This window comes from Ornithorhynchus anatinus, chromosome 11 (assembly GCF_004115215.2).
Source record: "Ornithorhynchus anatinus isolate Pmale09 chromosome 11, mOrnAna1.pri.v4, whole genome shotgun sequence".
NCBI classification, from domain to species: Eukaryota; Metazoa; Chordata; class Mammalia; order Monotremata; family Ornithorhynchidae; genus Ornithorhynchus; species Ornithorhynchus anatinus.
Genome location: NC_041738.1, coordinates 8,179,464 through 8,199,963, shown reverse-complemented (window position 1 = coordinate 8,199,963; position 20,500 = coordinate 8,179,464). Strand labels below are relative to the sequence as shown.

At 54.8% G+C, this 20,500-nt stretch overlaps 1 protein-coding gene across 3 annotated transcripts in view; it reads left to right on the top strand.

The window, feature by feature from the left end:
- ADCY7 (adenylate cyclase 7) overlaps window positions 1-20,500 on the top strand; it is a 78,834-nt gene that overhangs the window by 44,840 nt on the left and 13,494 nt on the right. For 2 of the 3 annotated variants that reach the window (XM_029075396.2, XM_029075395.2), the window contains exons 5-12: window positions 5,367-5,516; window positions 7,162-7,310; window positions 9,843-9,954; window positions 12,537-12,664; window positions 14,257-14,415; window positions 15,309-15,441; window positions 18,743-18,937; window positions 19,633-19,676. In XM_029075396.2, the coding sequence (XP_028931229.1) occupies window positions 5,367-5,516; window positions 7,162-7,310; window positions 9,843-9,954; window positions 12,537-12,664; window positions 14,257-14,415; window positions 15,309-15,441; window positions 18,743-18,937; window positions 19,633-19,676 (1,070 nt within the window). The remainder of the gene's footprint in view (window positions 1-5,366; window positions 5,517-7,161; window positions 7,311-9,842; window positions 9,955-12,536; window positions 12,665-14,256; window positions 14,416-15,308; window positions 15,442-18,742; window positions 18,938-19,632; window positions 19,677-20,500) is intronic. The other variant, XM_029075397.2, reaches the window with a different exon arrangement.

The following is a 20,500-nucleotide window of genomic DNA, read 5'->3' as shown; positions in this document are numbered from 1 at the left end:
GGCGTCGGCTGCCGGGGAGAGTCGGGGCCAGGAAACCAGGCCTCTCGGGAGGGCGGGCGGGGGTGGGGGTGAGGGTGAGTGGCCGCCGGTGCCGCAGTGTGTCTGACCGCTGAGCTTGAGCCGGCTGGCATTCCTGGACCTTCCCTCCCTCACTCTCTTGCTGTCCAGACTAGAACGGGCCCTGACCCTCAGGCCCGGCTCCAGGGTGACCTGACTGTTGGCCCTGCTGGATGTTGGGGCCGGGGGTGGGGGTGGGCTGGTGATGCTCTGATCTGGATTGGAGCAGAGTGGAGAAAAAGATCTCAATTCAGTGTTTTCCTCTTAGCCCTTAATAATAATGATAATAATAATAATATATTAGTGATAATAATTCTTGTATTTGTTAAACACTTACTATGTGCCAAGTATTATACTAAGTGCTAGGATAGATATAAGGGAATCAGAATGGACACGGTTCCTGTCCCACATGGGGACAGTCTCACAGTCTTGATCCCCCAAACCCATTTTTGGGTGGGGACTGTATCTGCTGCCGAATTGTACTTTCCAAGTGCTTAGTACAGTGCTCTGTGCATAATAAACACTCAGTAAATGTGATTTAATTAAATGAATGAATGAATTTTATAGATAAAACTGAGGCACAGAGAAGTTAAGTGACTTACCCAAGGTAGCCCAAGAGCTCACTGGATCCATCCCCCAAGGGAGGCAGCCTGGCTGAGTGGAAAGAGCTTGGGATTGGAAGCCAGGAAACCTGGGTCTTAGACCCAGCTCTGCCACTCACCTATTGTGGGACCTGGAGCAAGACCCGTGACCTGTCTGGGCCTTGGTTTTCATGTCTGTGAAATGGAGATAAGAGCCTTGCTCTCTACCTCTTAGATTTCAGCCTCATGAAGGATCAGGGATGCCAAGTGGAAAGTTGGGATTGGGAGACTTGGGTTCTAGTCCCAGCTCCGCCCCCTGCCTGCTTGCGTCACCTTGGGCGAGTCGCTTTCCTGTGCCTCAGTTTCCTCATCAGTATAGTGGGGATCTAATACTTGCTCTCCCTCCCTCTTAGACAGTGAGCCCCATGTGGGACAGGGACTGTGTCTGATCTGACTATCTTATATCTACCCCAGCGCTTAGCACACTGCTTGGCAAGTAGTAAGGACATAATAAATATCAACCCTGTGGTTATCTTGAATCTGCCCCAGTGCTCAATCATAGTAAGCGATTAATAAATAGCACACCCAATTAACTAAGCAGCCTCCCTTCCCTGCCTCTCAGGAGAGAATCTTTCTTGTGTCAAAGGCCTCGAGAGCAGATTTCCCAATGGCCTTAGCCACGTGTTCAGTGCCTCCCGCCCCTCACTGACATGATTTTTTTTTAATGGTATTTGTTAGGCACATACTATGTGCCGAACACTGGGGTAGAACAAGTTAATCTGGTTGAACACAGTCTCTGTCAGACAGTACTGCTACCATGTTAATCCAAGCACTTATCCTTTCCTGCCCTGATGACTGTATCAGCCTCTATGCTGACCTCCCCTGCCTCCTGCCCTCTCCCCACTCCAGTCCATACGTCACTCTGCTGCCCAGATCATTTTTCTACAGAAATAATAATGTTGGTATTTGTTAAGCGCTTACTATGTGCAGAGCACTGTTCTAAGCGCTGGGGTAGATACAGGGTAATCAGGTTGTCCCATGTGAGGCTCACAGTTAATCCCCATTTTACAGATGAGGGAACTGAGGCCCCGAGAAGTTAAGTGACTTGCCCACAGTCACACAGCTGACAAGTAGCAGAGTCGGGATTCGAACTCATTACCTCTGACTCCAAAGCCCGGGCTCTTTCCACTAAGCCATGCTGCTTCTCAAATGTTCAGGTCACGTTTCCCCCCTCCTCAAGGACCTCCAGTGGCTGCCCATCCACCTTCGCATCAAACAAAAACTCCTGACCATCAGCTTTAAAGCAATCAATCACCTTGCCCTCTCCTACCTCACCTTGCTATTCTCCTACTACAACCTAACTCCCACACTTTGCTGCTCTAATGCTGACCTTCTCATTGTACCTCCATCTCATCTATCATGCCACCGACCTCTCGCCCACGTTCCGTCTCTGGCCTGGATCGCCCTCCGCCTTCATATCCAACAGATAATTTCTCTTCTCCACTTCCTTCAAACCATTATTAAGGCACATTTCCTCCAAGAGGCCCTCCCTGACTAAGCCCTCTTTTCCTTTTCTTCCACCCCCTTTCTGCATTGTCCCTTTATTCATCCCCGCTTGCAGCCCCAGAGCATTTGTGTACGTATCTTTAATTTCATCTATGTTAATATCTGTCTCCCCCTCTATACTGTAAGTTTGTTGTGTGTTGTATCGTTTTTGTACTCTCCCAAGTGCTTAATACCATGCTGTGCACACAGTGAGCGCACAGTAAGTACAGTTGACTGACTGACTGTCCCATATGGAGCTCACAAGTCTAAGTAGGAGGAAGAAGAAGTATCGAATCTCCATTTTACAGTTGAGGGAACTGAGGCCCAGAGATGTTAAGTGACGTGCCCAAGGTCACACACCTCACAGGTCACGTCTCTGGCAGGAGTTTGAGCCCCGGTGGTCTTGGGAGTTTAGCCTTCAGGTCTCCCGGAGCTTTAAAACAAACATCTCCCAGTTGAGCTGAGGCCCTGAAATACCTGTAGGAGGCCTGGGATTGCATCAGGTCCTATGGTGTCAGGGTTTCTCCCGGCTCCACACCTGGACCAGGGCTTCCCAACAACCACTGGGGATGGGTACCTCTGTGGGTTCCCCTTCCAGACGTCCTCTCGGAGACCCCGCGGAGGAGTCCGCTCCGAGAGGCGGATCCCTTGAGGGTCTCCGTCCATCAGAACCCGGGACTGGTAGCCCGCCTCCTGACAGCTAGGTGTCTGGCCAGTGCCGGTGAAAGGGGGATATTTAGGAGGGAAGCTGGGAGCCTCGTTTACAAGTCTTCCCCTGTTCCTCGGAAAGGCCAGGGAGTGAAACGTGGAAAGCCCCAGAAAACTCACCCTACAGTTGGAAGGGGGATGCACCCGCAAAGCAGAAAGGCAGCAGAACTGGGGACGGGAACTGTGTCCCATCTGATTGTCTTGTTTCTCCACCCCAGTGCTGAGCACAATGCTCAGCACGTAGTATGTGCTCAACAAACACCACGATTATTATTACTTACAGAGCAAAACGCCAGGAATTAAGGCAGCTGCCCCTGGGAAATGGAGGGGTGGAACATCAGTCTTCACTGCCTTTCCAATAATAATAGTAACAACAATAATAATAATGTATCTGTTAAGCAGTTACTCTGTGCTAGGCACTGTACTAAGTGCCGGGTTGGATACAAGCAAATCAGATTGGACACAATCCCTGTCCCACATGGGGCTCGCAGCCTTAACTCCCATTTTATAGATGGGGTAACTGAGGCACAGAGAAGTGAAGCGATTTGCCTAAATGGCAGAGCAGGGATTAGAATACAGGTTCTTCTGATTCCCAGGCCCAGGCTCTATCCAGTAGGCGACGCTCCTTCGCTAAGCACTGGGAGTTTGTTTCGTGGCACCCATCTGTCCCCTCCCTGCTTTTTGCGAAAAGAGAGAGAGAGAGTGTGTATGTGTGTGTGTGTTGGGCGGGGGTGGGGGGGGGATGGTCATCATTAGAGTGAGTCCCCTGACCACCTGCAAGGAGGGCAAACGGCACATATTTTCTGGGTGTTCGTCATGTCTCGCTAACTGAGATAACCTCTGAGCCAATTTTCCCTTTCTGAAGAACGCCTGCAGCTGTGTACTGTCACCACTCCGGAAACCTATGAGACATTTAGAATATCTTTCCTCACTCCTCTCCTCACCATGTCTCCCTCCCCGGCCCCTCCCCACCCCTATAGCCCAGGGCTTGGGAGGCACTCTGGAGATGAAGCGGGGAGGGGACACGAACTGGCCCTGGAGATCCATCAGTCGACGATTGAGCGCCTACTGTTCGCAGAGCACTGTACTAAGCACTTGAGAGACTACAGTATAACAATAACAGAGTACAGTATAACTCTACGGAGTCGTTACATCTTGTGCTCGTTTCTTTGCTGCAGACCGCTCCTAGAGGCAAATGTCGTCTCCTATGGTCCCTCCTCCCAGGATGCTAGAAAAATTTAGGGGGGTGAGAAGGGGGCTGCCCACACTCCTGGGCAGAGTGGCACTGTGGGCCTGGGGCGGTTGGGGTCTGGGAGTGAAGTTTTTCCAACCTGCTCCTCGCTCACCTTGCCTTTCCCTGAAACACAAGTCCAGATGAAAAGGTCTTTCACTCCTATCCCAAACTGCCAGCCGACTTGACACCGGGTTGGGCGGATCTCTTGCCTTCGGGTGGCTTTGCCCAGCTGTACTTCAGAAGGGTCTCCGGAACGAGCTGGGGGGTTAGGTTTCCCCAGGAGGCCTAAATGCTCAGTGCTCTGCATACGGTAAATGCTCAATAAATACGACCGAATAAGAAGAGGCTTAAGGAAAAGGTCATGCTTTTCTTACTCTCCAGTAAACCTGACACCTTATTCTGTAACTTGGGGCTTGGGGTTTGCAGAAAAGCCAAACAAAATGAAAACGCTGAGTAATTGGGGCTCAAAGAGCCGTACGGCTTGTAGCCGGGCAGTTGACGCAGCTCCCGGCACAGTGGGATAATGTCATTGCACCAAGTGGCTATTTGAGGGCAACAGCTGCTGCTCTCAGCCAGGATGGGGCAAAAGAGTCGGGGAGGGGGCGGCTGGGAAGGTCCCGGGAACACTTATCCGTACTACTTTGCCTTTTGGGGTTCAGGCAGTGTCGGGCTCTCCTAAGGGTGAGGGTGCCTTTTGGGGCTCCTTAGCAAGTCGGAGCTCCAGGCATTTTCTAGGAATTTCCAACATTGCTGCATAGGCGGGGGGCAGGGCCTCGCTGCTCTGGGATGGCGGCTGAGTGGGGGTGGGGATGGTTTTCTCTGCCAGGCATTGAGGCGGCCGGCCCGGGCCCCCCAAGCAAGCGGAAGGCAGGGATTTGGCAGAGGCGGGGCACTCTCCCGTGGTCTCTCAGGGCCTCCCAAATCGGTCAGGAGGCCAACTGCCTGCCTCCTTTTCCTCCTCTTCAATCCCCGCCAGCTGAGAGCATGGACTTGGGGCTGAGGGGATTGTGGCTCTGTGAGGTGGAGCTGAGACAAGGCTCCCTGCACCCGCCACAAGTTACCTTCTGTTTATTCATTCAGTCGTATTTATTGAGCGCTTACTGTGTGCAGGGCACAGTGTTGAGCGCTTGGGAGAGTACATTATACCAGAGACACACATTCCCTGCCCACAACGACCTCAGAGTCTACACTCTAGGATCTTTGCTTCCTTTCCGTCTCCCCTCCCGACTACCCCCACGCAGCTGATCGCCAACGCCATCATCTTCCTCTGCGGGAACGTGGTGGGAGCCTTCCACAAGCACCAGATGCAGGACGCCTCCCGCCACCTCTACCAGCACACGCTCAAGTTCATCCAGATCCGCAGGAAGCTGAAGATTGAGAAGAGGCAACAGGTGAGCAGAGAGAGAGAAGACGATCAGCCCCTCGCCCTCTGTCAATCGGGGGAATTTATAAAGCGCTCACCATGTGCGGAGCATTGTTTAGGAAAGGACAAGAGAGTAAGTGGATTTCATCCCTGCCCTCAGGGAGCTGGCAATCTGGCCTCAGTGTTCAACAGTGTTCATCCGAGGCTCTGAGCGGTAATTCTCCACTCCCTCCTTGTAGTATTTATTAAGTACTTACTTCCTGCTGAGCACTGTACTAAGTGATTGAAGAGAATACACGGGGAATTAGACACAGTCCCTGTCCCTTGAATCTACTAGGATAACTGGGGAGAAGGGATAGGAGACAGACACATCAGGAATGATGAGGAAAACAGACACAACCCTTACAAATACACAAAGTAGAAACCAGATTGGTCGTGGCCAGAGAAGCAGAAATTTAGGCTCCTCAGAGTTCAGTGTACCCCTATACGACTCTAGTATCTATCAGTCTTCCTGGAGTTTTGGAGGGTAGTGTCAAACCGTGGCTGTTTTTCTCTTTCCCGGCGGGGTCGGAAGGCAGGGTGGCATGGAGTCTCCTCTGTGGAACCTCCTCTGTCCTCTACCTGCCTGAAGTCCTAAAGAACAAAGTGAGATCTCCTTCTGAAAACAAATGCGAAGGCTGTTTAAGGGCTGGGCCTGCCTGTTGTCGCAAGTTGTTGCCATTTAGAGAAGCAGCGTGACCTAGTGGATAGAGCGAGCGCAGGATTGGGAGTCAGGAAATCTGGGTTCTAATCGTACCCCTGACACCCACCTGCTGTGTGACCTTGGGCAAATCATTTTACTTCTCTGTCCTTTTGGTTTTCTAATCTGTAAAATGAGGACTCAATAGCTGTCCTCTTTCCGACTGTGACTGTGAGCCCCATGCGGAGCAGGGACTGTGTCTGGCCTGAGCATCTTGTATCTATCTATCCCAGCGTTTTGCACAGTGCTTGGCACATAGTGAACACTTCAGAAATAGCAATTTCTATTATCAGGGGGATTAAATGCCTATTCTTCCACCACCTTAGACTCTGAGCCCCATGTTGGGCAGGGATTGTGTCTGCTCTGATTGTGCTCTATCTACCTCAGAGCTTAGCACAGTGCTTGGCATGCAGTAAACACTTTACAAGTGCCACAGTTATTATTTCACGAAATCTCTTAACAGAGTCCAGAGAGACTCTGCGTGGTGAGTCCAATATGAATTTGCCCTCTCCAAATTCTACACAACGTGTTTACCCTGGGGAAGACTCCTGAGGTTGCTTCTGTCCTGAGAACGGTGATGCTCAGGAGAACTTTGAACCCTGGGGGAACCCCAACATCCAAGAACTCTCATTCCAGTGGTCTTTGCAGTCCTCCCGGCTGGGGAACCCCAGATGCTGTACCCCCAAACTATTCAGCTCCCGGCTCTGGCCGCCCCCCGCCGGGCTTCACTTAGAATCCAAAATGAATTTGCCCTCTCCGCTTCTCCCTCTCCATTCCCTAGGGATGGGGAGCGGTCCTGCACGGGAAACACCGGTGCTTTTGACCCTTTGAGGTGCCCCCCAGCTTGCAGGGATGTTCTTCCTCCCCCTCCCCGCCCCAGGGACCACCCACTCTCTCTGCCTGACGCCGCCCCGTCTCCCCCCGACCTCCCCAGGAAAACCTGCTGCTGTCGGTGCTACCGGCCCACATCTCCATGGGCATGAAGCTGGCCATCATCGAGCGGCTGAAGGAGAACAACGACACCCGCCACGCACCCGACAACAACTTCCACAGTCTCTACGTCAAGAGGCACCAGAACGTGAGGTGGGTGCGGGCACCGGAGGCTGCCAACTCCCTGTCCTGAGGTTGGCGGTGAGGTTGCTTCCTCCTCACCATTCCCCTGTGCTGGACATAGATGCCCTTACCCTTACCCACACTGCCCCGGAGGAGACAGAGAGGAAGTTTACGAGAAAGCCAAGAAGGCTCCTGAGAGGAAGAGTTGGCTGTGGGTCCTGTCAGGGCTATAAGTAGTTTGGGAAGGAATTCTGTTCTCTAGTTTTCTGTGCAAGAAAGCATATTACTAATCTGAGCACAGATGAGGTTCAAGCCCGTATGACCCACCGGGGGCTGGAGGGAATCCTTTCAGAGAAGTGGAGAAGGAGCTACGGCTTCTGGCCGGAGAGGGACGCTACCAAAGAAAGAGTGGGAGGAAGATTCGAAGTTCCCTCCCTACCAGCCTTTGATGAACAGGGTCTGGCTGCTGAAACCCTAAACAATCCCTGTGGTATTCAGGGTAAGGGGCATCTGAAAGTGAGGAGGGAGGGCTTGCAGTGAAATTGGGAAGCTAGGCCTCAGGCAGGTCGTCATCGTCATCCGTGGTATTTACTGAGTGCTTACTGTGTGCAGACCACTGTACTAAGCGCTTGGGAGAGTACAGTATAACAGTGGGTGGGCTTGTTCCATGCCCACAACGTGCTTACCCTGGGGAAGAATCCTGAGGTTGCTTCTGTCTTGAGAATGGTGACACTCAGGGGACCTTTGAACCTTGGGGCAACCCCAACATCCAAGAACTCTCATTCCGGTGGTCACTGCAGTCCTCCCGGCTGGGGGAACCCCAGATGCTGTACCCCCAAACTATTCGGCTCCCGGCTCTGGCCGCCCCCTTAGTGAAGGGCCCAGAGTAGCCAACCAGTTGGTGGGGTGTACTGAGCACTCACTGCCCTGCCTGTTCTGGGGGGGATACAGAGGAAAGGCAGACCTTGGGCCCTGCAACCTCCTCACCCTCCCAGTGGGGCACAAAGAGCACACAAACACTCAAGGATGGCAACCTGCCATCCGAGTCGCACCGAGAGCTAGAAATGGAGGGACACAAACAGTGCAGCATAGAGACAGCAGAAATATAGGAAAGTTTTTGTTAGAGGTTCCAGGGCGGTGGCAGAAGACGTTGGGGTGATTGGCTGGAAAGGAGGGTGATAGGAGAAGCCTCTGGGGCAGGTGAACCTTTGGAACAGTTTTATGGGGCAAGGACTTGGTTGGGTGAAGAGAAGGGGACAGAAGACTGTGCGCCCCATGAGGGATATGGACTGCGTCCCACCTGATTAGCTTATATCTCACCCAGCGCTTTGTACAGTGCCTGGCACAAAGTAAGCACTTAACAAATACCATTTAAAAAAATGAAAAGAAGAAAAAGGAACTCCAGGTATCAGGAGCAGAGGAGCGCACGGGCCCCTGGCGAGTCCTCTCTCGCCCCGCTCCGGTCTATTCTTCACTCCGCTGCCCGGCTCATCTTCCTGCAGAAACGATCTGGGCATGTCACTCCCCTTCTTAAACAACTCCAGTGGTTGCCTATCGACCTCCGCTCCAAACAAAAACTCCTCACTCTAGGCTTCGAGGCTCTCCATCACCTTGCCCCTTCCTACCTCTCCTCCCTTCTCTCTTTCTACCGCCCACCCCGCACGCTCCGCTCCTCTGCCGCCCACCTCCTCGCCGTCCCTCGGTCTCGCCTATCCCGCCGTCGACCCCTGGGTCACGTCCTCCCGCGGTCCTGGAACGCCCTCCCTCCTCACCTCCGCCAAACCGATTCTCTTTCCCTCTTCAAAACCTTACTTAAAAATCACCTCCTCCAAGAGGCCTTCCCAGACTGAGCTCCTCTTCCCCCTCTACTCCCTCTGCCATCCCCCCTTTACCTCTCCGCAGCTAAAGCCTCATTTTCCCCTTTTCCCTCTGCTCCTCCACCTCTCCCTTCCCATCCCCACAGCACTGTACCCGTCCGCTCAACTGTATATATTTTCGTTACCCTATTTATTTTGTTAATGAATTGTACATCGCCTTGATTCTATTTAGTTGCTATTGTTTTTACGAGATGTTCTTCCCCTTGACTCTATTTATTGCCATCGTTCTCGTCTGTCCGTCTCCCCCGATTAGACCGTAAGCCCGTCAAACGGCAGGGACTGTCTCTATCTGTTGCCGACTTGTTCATCCCAAGCGCTTAGTACAGTGCTCTGCACATAGTAAGCGCTCAATAAATACTATTGAATGAATGAATGAGGATCATTTTACGTCCTTAGAGCTAGCTAACCTCCCTCCTCTCCCTCTGGGACCTTGTCTGGGCTGCCTAGGCATGGGGTGTCAGGGTGGCCAGGAAATGGGCTGTGTGTTTGAGTTTCTGAAAGCACAAAGGTTTCGGTCCTTGCCATTGCCGGAGCCATGCCCCCCCTTCCCAGAGAAGGGATGCCAACTTCCCAGAGGTTGATGCTTGTGCCCTCCGCCGCCCGGGCCAAGCAGGGAGTGTCTGCTCTCCATGTTGCATCCCCTCCATCCCGTCCCTCCCCCAGCTTTCCTCTTTCTCTTCCTCAGCATCCTGTACGCGGACATTGTGGGTTTCACCCGGCTGGCCAGCGACTGCTCCCCCAAGGAGCTGGTGGTCATGCTTAATGAGCTGTTTGGAAAGTTTGACCAGATTGCCAAGGTAAGCTCCTTCTGCAGGCCTTCCGGCTGGGTCTTGCCAGGGCTTTCTGGCTCCGGGGCTTTCCCTGTCCCCCGAGGCTCTGGCTGGCTCTCTGCCGTTCTCCTTGGTTCATAGTTTAAGTCTCTCTGACCCTGTGGAAATAGCCCGGGTCTGGGAGACAGAGAACCCGGGTTCTAATCCCGGCCTGACCACACACCTGCTGTGAGACCTTGGGCGAGTCGCTTCGCTGCTCTGAGCCCCAGTTCCCTCATCTGTAAAACGGGGATTCCATACCTGTTCTCCCTCCTACTTAGACAGAGCCCCATGTAGGACCTGATTATCTTGTATCTTAGCACAGGGTTTGGCACGTAGTAAGCACTTAGCAAATACCACGATTATTATTGTTATTGTAATTTCTATTCAATAATACCTTGACTTTGTAGAGCATTTTTTTATTTTCCAGAGCTCTTTGGCCACAGGGTGGTCTCATGAAAGGAGCATGACATTGGAAGTCAGAGGACCTGGGTTCTAGACCCGGCTTGGCCACTTGCCTGCAGTGTGTCACTTCTCTGGGCCTCAGTTTCCTCAGCTGCAAATTGAGGGTAAAATACTCGCTCTCCCTCCCTCTTAGATGGTAAAGTATTTGTGGGACAGGAACCGTGCCCGATCTGATTCTCTCGTATCTGCCCCAGTGCTCAGCACATAGTAAATCCCTAGTAAATGCAATCGTCTTTATTGCCATTTGTAAGTAAGGAGAGACAGGCGTTACTACCCTCATTTTACAGAATCCAAGTGCTGGGACCCCTTTCCTCCCTTCCTCCCCTAGTCCTACTCAAGCTGAGCTCACAACCCTCAAGACCCAGGGCTTGTTAGTTATGTTACTTACTAAGTGCTGACTTTATGCCAAGCCCTGGGTTGGACGCTAGAGAATCGGACTAAACCCGGGCCGGATCCCACGTGGGGTTTATATTCTAAGAGAGAAGGAGAGCAGTTGCCTGATCCCCTTTTTAAAGATGAGGAAATTGAGTCTCAGAGAGGTTGAGTGACTTGCCTGAGGTCACACAGCAGGCCAATGACGGAGTTGGGTGGGACTGGGGCCTGGGTCCTCCAATGGCCGGGGGCCCTTTCCACGAGACTGGGCCGCCTCCCTGTGCAGACAGGTGGAGATGGACAGAGAAAGAGAGAGACACACACACGGGGACCCTCACAGTCTCACTCCCATTTCCTAGGTTTCAATAAGAACTCATTTTAATTGGCTGGCCTCGATTTCAAATTGGACCGAATTGAAATTTAGCTTTCCGGAACCTCTGCCGGAAGCCCGCATCCATTCCGTTCAGTTCAAAGTTCACCGAAGTTGGCCCCCGCTGCGACAGAGGAAGGCCAAGATAGCCCGGGTGCCGGTCCCCGCGGGGATCTCCCCATGCCAGGATCAGAGCGGGCCGCGGTCCCCAAACATTTCAGGGCCGAGTTCCCAGAGGAGTGAAATCCTTTGAAGAGTGCAGTCTGAGCAGCCGGGGTCCTGGGGGAGAGGAGAAGAAGCCACTGAAAAATGAGGGGCTGCCTTCCCCACGCCCTCCGCTGGCCTCTGCTGAAGCGCCATTGGCCGCCGGGCTCCCCAGGGGACAGGGATTCCTAGCAAGTCATTTGACTAGTTGTTAAGGTCGGGGCTAGAACCAGAGGGAGTGGCCTTCTGAGTAACGAACTGGGCCAACTGGACTGAATCCATTCGATGACACTGAGCATCCCGGGGACACTAGAGGCCACGGCAAATTGTAGACAGTAGGGCCTGATGGCTGGGTGGAGGGCTCAGGGCTCCCGAGGAAGGGTGGAACTGTCAGTGCCGTCCGATGGATGCAGATGGAGCCTGGATAATTGAAATTTGCAGATAATCCCTATATGCGTGTTAGCCAGTTGTTTCTCTGCCCACCAATCCCTCACCCCTGAGCCGCCTGCGGGAACAAAGCACTTGTGTTTCCTTCCCCCTATCCAACACCTGTGGGGGCAGAGCAGATGAGCCAGGGGGTCTTGATTTGGAGATGAGGAGGAAGAGGGATTGAGTTATTCGTTCAACACTTGTCAAACACTGGGGTAGATGCAGTCTAATCAGGTCGGAAACAGTCCCCGTCCCACAGGGGCTCACAGTCTAAAGCGTGGGCATGGGTGGGAGGAACAGGTATTGAATCCCCAGTTTCCTCATGCGAGGCCCTGAAAAGTTAAGCCACTCTCCCCAAGTCACACAGCAGGTAAGTGACGGAGACAGGATCAAAATGCCTATGTCTGTTCCTGATCCTTTACTGCCTTCACCAGGCCACCCTGCTGCTCTTCTTCATTTAAAAATTCCTCTGTAACAAAACCTCCATACAAGTCTCCCCCAAACCCCACCACCATTAGTCCCAGCTGGCCCCAGTCCCCGTTAACAGTCCCCCGTGAAAAAGCCGCCACTGGGGTTCTTCCAGGCAAACTCGGGCAGGCGGGCGTCGGGATGGATTGGTCCGGTCTCCTGTCTGTTCCAGGGCAGATCCGTGAGGCTTTTAGGAACGATTGGGCCCCCGGCTGGTCCCTCCGTGATCCCTCCCCCGCCTCCATTTTTCCGTGTCTTTCAGGAGAACGAATGTATGCGGATCAAGATTCTCGGGGACTGCTATTACTGCGTCTCCGGCCTGCCTGTGTCTCTCCCCACCCACGCTCGCAACTGCGTGAAGATGGGCTTGGACATGTGTGAGGCCATAAAGTATGTGATGGAATGAATTTGGGCAAACTTACACATGTGAAGTTTGGGGTCTTTCTCTCCCTCCCCCCTGTTTTCCCCTCTTCTACTCTGTCCTTTTCTCTGTCCCCCGATCTCCCCCGCCCCTCGTCCTCTCCCCCTCCACCCGTAATCCTTTCCTTCTCCTCTCTGGGTTGCTGGGGCCCCAGGGCTATATGGACAGCCACTATAGCCCTAGACTGGAGCACCAAAACGGCTTGATCTGAAAGGGAGGAAAGACTAAAAGAGCCAGGATTCTTGAGGCTGTAGAAGAGAAAGCTGAGGACCAGCTCCTAACCTGGGAAAGGATATTATCTGAGTGACTCAAGGCAGAAAGAGAGGGAGAAAGTTTTAATTGCAGCAGAAGGGATTCACGTTAGGCTTGCGAGCCATTGGAAAGAGTGATTGGGAACACTGAATGTCCTCTTCTGGAAACTCTGAGGAAGACCCAATCCGTAGTATTTATTGAGCTCTTAGTCTGTTTGGAACACTCTACTAAACTCTTGGTAGAGGGCAACAGAGTAAGTAGAAACCCTCTCTGTCCTCAAGGAGCTTACAATCCAGCAGGGGAGATAGACTCTAAAATAATTTACATGTAAGGGAAGTAATTATTGTGGTCTTTGTTAAATGCTGATTGTGGGTCAAGCACTGTATTAAGTGCTGGGGTCGATTTAAGGTAATTATGTCCCTCATGGTACTCACAGTCTAAGTAGAAGAGACACTTCTGTCTCACTGTACTAAGTACTGGGGTAGATTCAGGTTAATTAGACCCCATACAGTCTAAGTAGGGAGAAGAGGCATTGAATCCCCATTTTGCAGGAACTGAGGCACAGAGAAATTAAGTGACTTGCCCAAGGTGACACAGCAGGTACGCGGCAGAGACGGGGTTAGAAGCCTGTTCCACTGACTCCCAGGCCTGTGCTCTTTCCACTAGGCTACTCTGCTTGTCCTGAGCAACTGAATATAAGGATCTGTACCTAAGTGCTGTATGGAGAGAGGGTAGCATGAGCAACTAAGTGTTAAGGAGGTTGGACTCAAGTGGCGAAATTGAAGCAGCGTGGTCTAGTGGATAGAGCATGGGCCCGGGAGTCAGAAGGACCTGGGTTCTAATCCCAGCTCTGCTACTTGTCTGCCGTGTGACCACGGGCAAGTCGCTTCACTTCTCTGGGCCTTAGTTACCTTGTCTGCAAAATGGGGATTAAGACTGTGAATCCTAGGCGGGACTGGGACTTTGTCCAACCTGATTACCTTATAGATACCCCACTGCTTAGTACACTTTCTAGTACACAGTAAGTGCTTAACAAATATCATTAAAAAAAACCAGTGACCCAGGAAGGAGGGAAATGGGGTAGAGAGAGGAAGACGAGAGATGTCAGAGCAGAATAAGAGAGTGTGAGCAGCAGCAGTAAATGTGAGCAGTTGAGGGGGGTGGCCGAATTGTCCCGTAGCGGCATTATCCCTTAATCCCACAACCGGCCGGGTAGTTTCAGCTGCTTGGAAAAGCAGTGATGGTCTGACTCGGGGCAGGGGGCAGGGGGCAGGGGCCAAGCTGATAGTCCTGTCTGGTGGTCATGCAGGCAGGTGAAGGAGGCCACGGGGGTGGACATCAGCATGCGGGTCGGCATCCACTCGGGAAACGTGCTGTGCGGCGTCATCGGCCTGCGGAAGTGGCAGTACGACGTGTGGTCCCATGACGTCTCCCTCGCCAACCGCATGGAGTCCGCGGGCGTCCCTGGGTAAGAGCGCACCCCGCCCTGGGGTCACCCTCTGCTCGGGGGAGCTGGGAGCCCGGCTGGGGGTGGCTGGGGTGGGAGACTGGCCCCCCAAAATAGGGTGAGAGAGGCTTGGGCCGCACTGCTCAGCTCCGACACCTCCAGCTCCACTTCTAGCTCAAGGCTCCATCAGGGCAGATCAACCTGGCCCTGGAGCAGGCGGGAGAGACGAACCTGATTAGAGTCCCCCCGCCTTCCCTCGGCCTATTTCCTAGCCGTGACGTCCCGTCAAGGTCCATCACCTCTGGCGTGGCAAGCAGTCCCCGAGCCCGCGGAGCAGAGTCCGAGGCCGCTCAGTTATAACGATGATGACGGTGATGGTGAAATCAATCAGTGCTATTTATCGATCGCTAACTATGTGCGGAGCATTGTCCTTGACGGTTGGGAGAGTACGATACAACAGAATTAGAGAAGCAGCATGGCCTAGTGGATAGAGCACAGGGCCGGGAGTCAGAAGGACCTGGATTTGGGCTCAGCCACTACTTTGCCGTGTGACCTTGGGGAAGTCATTTCACTTCTCTGGGCCTCACTTACCTCATCTGTAAAATGGGGATCAAGACTGTGAGCCCCGAATGGGACCCGATTACCTCATATCTGCCCCAGGACTTAGGACGGTGTTTGGCGCATAGCAAGCGCTTAACGAATACCTCAAAAAAAAGAAAAAATAACAGTGGTGGCCACAACTGTGGCTTTCCCGAGCATTCCCCATCCCGCGGAGGCAGGTTGGGGAGGAGGGCCCGCCGAGGAGTGGCCGAGGCTCGGCTATCTGGTGGTCCGGGGTCCCGAGCCACGGGCGAGGCCGGTCTGAGGCAGCCCCTGAGGGCCCTCCCGGGCTGGCGGTTTCCCTCCCCCTGCAGCCGGGTGCACATCACCGAGGCCACCCTGAGCCACCTGGACAAGGAATACGAGGTGGAGGAGGGGAACGGGCAGCTGCGGGATGCCTACCTGAAGGAGATGAACATCCAGACCTACTTGGTGATCGATCCAAGGGTAGGTGGTGAGCGGGCAGAGCGGGCACCCCGAGGCGGGGGAGGGGGCGGCGATTCCACTCTGAGGGCCGGCAGAAGTGTCTGCGCGGTCCGGCCCCGGGGAGCACCGAGGACCTTCTGGGAGCAGAGCACCGTACCCAGGGGAAGGAAGAATGAGTCCCAGCAGCCCCTGTCCTTGAGGGTCCTACAGTCTAAGGGGATGGGGGACGGGAGAGGTGAGTTGACCTAATATCCATCCCCAAATATGTTAGCTAGAACCTGGGTGGCAGCACCCCAAACAGATGGGGCAGAGATCTCTTTAAGGGTTGAGGTTCTCACTAGAGCGATCGGGATGACTGCAGCTGCTAGGTGGGGGTAACTTAGGAAGGCTTCCCGGAGAAGCTGTGAGCTTTCGGTCTTCAGCACAAAACTCCTTCCGCTCAGTTGACGCCTGTGGCCCCAACCACCAGGATTGGGTGGGCGGAAGGCAGTCGAAATGCCGAGCAGATATGAGCTGCGTGGGTTGGCGCTTCCTGTGGTGCTTAAGTCCAGGCCGAGGCTCTCGGCGGGTGGACCCGCCACGCCCCTGGCCCCAGCAGCCACGTGGCCGGGTTTGGTTCCGGCAGACCCAAGCTAGGAGGGCGAGGAGCAAAAGAGGCGGAGAACGTTGGCTGGGTGCCCGCCGGGATACGGGGTGTGCCAGGGCGGAGGAGCTGTCGATGCGGGGAAGTTGGGGCGTCTCTGCCAGACCCCGCGGCCCCTTCTGTGCCGAGCCGGGCTGCCCGTCCCGAAAACGGGAGGTGCTGGTTCTGCCAGGCGCCCCGGTGGCAGAGAGACAGGTCTGAGCCGCTCAGGAAGCCGACACAGGCACCGATCCAGAGACGTGACTCCTGGGCGATCCAGGCGTCTGCAGGGTTTTCCTTGTCCCACTTACCCAGCTGCCTCCTTGGCTCGCTTCCCCCTTCTCTGTTTTCTCTGTGCTGTCGAGGGCGGGCGGTAAGTGGGCCTCCCGAGCTTCGGGAATCTTGTTTTCTGGGCCGCTGTCGAGCCAGGTCAAAAATCAGCACGGTAGGAAATTTCAGTTCAAGTCCCAGATCATCTCCGGTTTCCTGATCCGTCAGAACAAAAGGCCAAGAGCCAGGCCCCTGGTTCCTCAGCTAAAACGGTGGCTCCCGGCTGCTTGCGAGAATCGGGCGATGGTTGCCCCTCTGGTTGGGGATGGATCATCGAGTGCCTCTGACTTTTCCTCTTGGCGTCCCTAAGGTCGTTGCCCCCCCGGCCCCCTCCCCCAACCCAGGGATTTAGCCAACCCCCTGTCACCTACCTATCGTGCCCCCCGTCCGACTTCCTGGAGTGACCATTTCATATGTTTACCACCCCCTGGGCAAAGAAGTGTCTCCTTTTGTTCATCTCGTACTTACCTTCTTCAGGTTTCACTAGGTGCCCCTGCGGTCTGATGGTAAGGATTTGGGGAGCAGTTTGTGATTCTGTTTCCCAGAATAGATGGTGAATTTGGATCTTCCCGGTGTGAATCAATCAGTCAGTGGTGTTTATTAAGCACTTGGGAGAGTACAGTACAACAGAGTTGGTAGACACGCTACCCGCCCACAATGAGTTTACAATCTAGAGGGAGAACAGTATGATTTTTATTCATGTTTCTGCCGGCTTATCTTTTTCACATGTCAGTCTGCCCTCCTTCCCCTCCCTCCCGTTTCTCTCCCTCCCTTCTTCCCTCCCTCCTTAACTTCCTCTTTCTCAGAGCAACCTAGCAATCCCAGAACTTAGAGTTTCTGAAGATGATTAATTTAGCTGTTAGACCATTTTGTTTCAGTTTTGTCTCTGACAGAAAGTTCCTCTCTTGTTCTCCGGAATAATAGACCCCAGCAGCATGCTTTAGACTCTGAGCAGTTTTATGTGCTGTGGCTATTAAATCCCCACTGGAAACAAGCTGGTCCAAACAATAAGCATCTGTCCCGCTTGCCTGAGAGCTGGTAGTCGTCAGCACTTTCGGCTTTTCTTTTTGATTTGCCTGAGGACTGGTTTTGATCGGTGGTTTCGCCTGGCGGCGGGTCCAGCCTGGCCACCCCCTTCCCACGGTATTAGCGGTGGCTCCGTGTTAGGACCCAGGCATCCCCTGTGCCCGGTCCCGGGCCCCTTCCTCTCCCCAGCCTTCATTGGTGCTGGGCCCCGGGGTCTTCTGATATTCTCCTCCGACAAACAGTACTTTTTCCAGGACATCTGTATGCGGATCTAATGAATCATCCTTGGGGCCCAGACAGGAATGTTGTCCATCTGTTACCAAGCTCCTGCTCTCTCTCTTGGCCTCGGCTGCCCAGCGGGATCGGCCCGGGGAATCTGGTTTCTGGACAGCATAGCTGGCCAAGTCGCCAGTGTCCCCAGGGCCTGTGACCGAGGGTCCCGCGGCTAGGCCGGACCCCGGCCGGAGCAGGGCTCGGTTAAGAGGCCAAGGGACCCTCGTAGTCCAGACCGCTGGCTATTCCCCCAGTCCCCAGCTAGCGTTGGGTGTGTCGGTGGCTGCTGAGGGACGGTGAACCCCAAACTCTGTTTGGACCCGGCCGGGGCCAGTGGGGCAGTGTCTGTCCGTTCTTCCTACTGCCCCACTGCCCGACACTGGGAGCGGGGTGCTGGGGGCAGCCATTAGGGCAGTGTGGTCAGCACTTGCGCCTCTCTCAGTTTTCCCAATTTTTCAGCCTATTCCAGTGGGGAAGGGAAATTGCTTCCTGGAATGAACCTGCGACAAAAGCGGCCCACAGATGGGCTGGCGGTCTGGGTCCCGAGGGCTCCGTGGGGTCTATGGGGATTTGGATGGTCCTAGGGAACCCCGGGCTGGTGCCTCTGTCCCGTGCCACCCCAGCTGGGGAAGGGGGGAGTGGTTGGGGCCGGAAACAGGGTGGGGCATCTGTTCCGAGAAGGTCGGCCGGCACCAGCTTCAGGACGAACCTCTGGTCCCGGCCTGTCCTGCCTGCCTTGGGTCTGGGGCGGGCCCCAAAGCGGGCTGGATGTTTGGGCCACTGATGCCCTCCGTCATGCCGCCGGTGTAGGCCACATAGCGGGCATGGAATTCGGGGGTTCCTCGCCTTCCGGTCAGGCCGGAGGACGGTACAGTGGCCGCTGGCCAAATTGGTGTCGAGAGCCCCGAGCAGATGCAGCTGCTTGCCAGTGCTGCGTGGGCTCCTCCCGCCATCCCTCGGCTCCTTGGGAGATGAGCGGGAGCACGTGGGGAATGCGGGGGATCTGGACTGTCGGGGGGTGCCCAGGGTGGAGGGGCCCCGGACGGACACTGGTTTACTTCCACATCGCAGCAGCGCAGGCAGCCGCTCCCGACCCACCCCCAACAGTTGCCCAAGCCGAGGGTCAACGATGCCCTGAAGATGCGGGCGTCCGTCCGCATGACACGCTATCTGGAGTCTTGGGGGGCCGCCCGGCCGTTTGCCCACCTGAACCACCGGGAGAGTCTGAGCAGCGAGTTCTCCGTCCCCGGCGGCAAGAGGACCAACGTGAGGCGCCCCTTGGGGAGCGGGGGGAGGTCTGGTAGGCGTTACTTCCCTGGGACAAATGGAGGAGCCAGTCTGACCTAGTGCCAGTTTGGGAAGCTGTACAGTCAGAATCACATCCTGGGAAGAGGATGTTGGAGCATCCAGATCCAGGGGTAAAGGCATACGTCTGAGAGGTGGGAGGCTTTTTTTTTGTATGGTGTTAGATGCTTACTATGTGCCAGTCACTGTACTAAGCACTGGGGTAGATAGAAGATAATCAGGTTGGACACAGTCCCTGCCCACATAGGGGTCCCAGCCTTAATTCCCATTTTACAGAGGAGGTAACGGGCACAGAGAAGTGAAGTGACTTGCCTAAGGTCACCCAGCAGACTAGTGACAGAAACATTAGAATTCAGGTCTGCTGACTCCTAGGCCTGTGCTCTTTCCTCTGGGCCCCGTGGATTCTGGCCACAAGATGCCCCCATCCTGCTGTGTGACCGGGGCAGGTTACGTAACCTCTCTGGGTCTCTCTCGGCTTCCTCCTCAGTAAAATGGGGATTGTGACTCCCTCTCTTCACTGTGATGCGAAGAGAAAGGTGGAAGATAATGGATGTGAACCCTTTGGGAAAACGAAGTGCAGTTACAAAATCAAGTTTGAAAAAAAAAATCCCCTATTTTGATCTTCCTACACCCCCTCCCCTTTCGTCCCCTTTCAGGCTATCCCCCTGCGGGCTCTCGGGCGTCGGAGGGCAGCTGACAGGTGAGCTCGGCCCAGGAGGGAGGAAGGGAGAGAAGGAGGGAGATCGGGAAGGTGGAGCTGGTGGCTGCTGGCCTGGAACGTTTCTCCCGTTTTCCCCTGCCCCATTTCAGGTGGGGCTAGGCCGGGGCAGGGGGCTGGGCCGGACCTTGGGGGCCTGGCAGTCAGAATGAGGGAGCCTACAATTGATTGATTGATTGATTGATTCTTTGATTGGTTCCAGCGGCAGGGTGGGGAGAGTGGCTGGCCAGTGGGGGAGCCCTGCAGGGAGTCAGAGTGAGAGAGACGCTGATGGATCGATTGATTGCGGCTGGCAGCAGGCCAGGCCGGAACCTGGGGGAGCCTGGCAGTGAGTCAGAATGAGGGAATCTAAGATTGATTGATTGATTGAGCCCAACAGCAGACGCGGGGGGGGGGGGGGGGGGGAGAAGGGGGGAAGAGGGAGTGGCAGCCCAGTAAGTCAGAATGAGAGAGCCTCTGATCGATTGACTGATTGATTGGACCAAGCCCGGCAACGGGGCGGGCTGGACCCTGAGGGAGGCTGGCAGAGGGACGGTTTGGGCCAGCCCCTTGGGGAGCCCGGTCGGTCCCTGGGGGAGCCCGGCGGGGAGGTGGGCCGGGATGGTCCGGCCCCTGGGGAAGCTCAGCGGCCGGCTGGTCCGACCCTCTCTGCTGTGCTCGGTCTGGGAGGGTGGCAGGATGTGCCCGCCCATCCTCGGGCCTGCCGTCGGTGCCGAGCAACCCCGGAGGAAGCCATGAAGCAGACACCGCAGGGAGGGATGGTGGAGGGGAACACCCAACCCCTGCCCTCCAGGGGCTGACCCTGT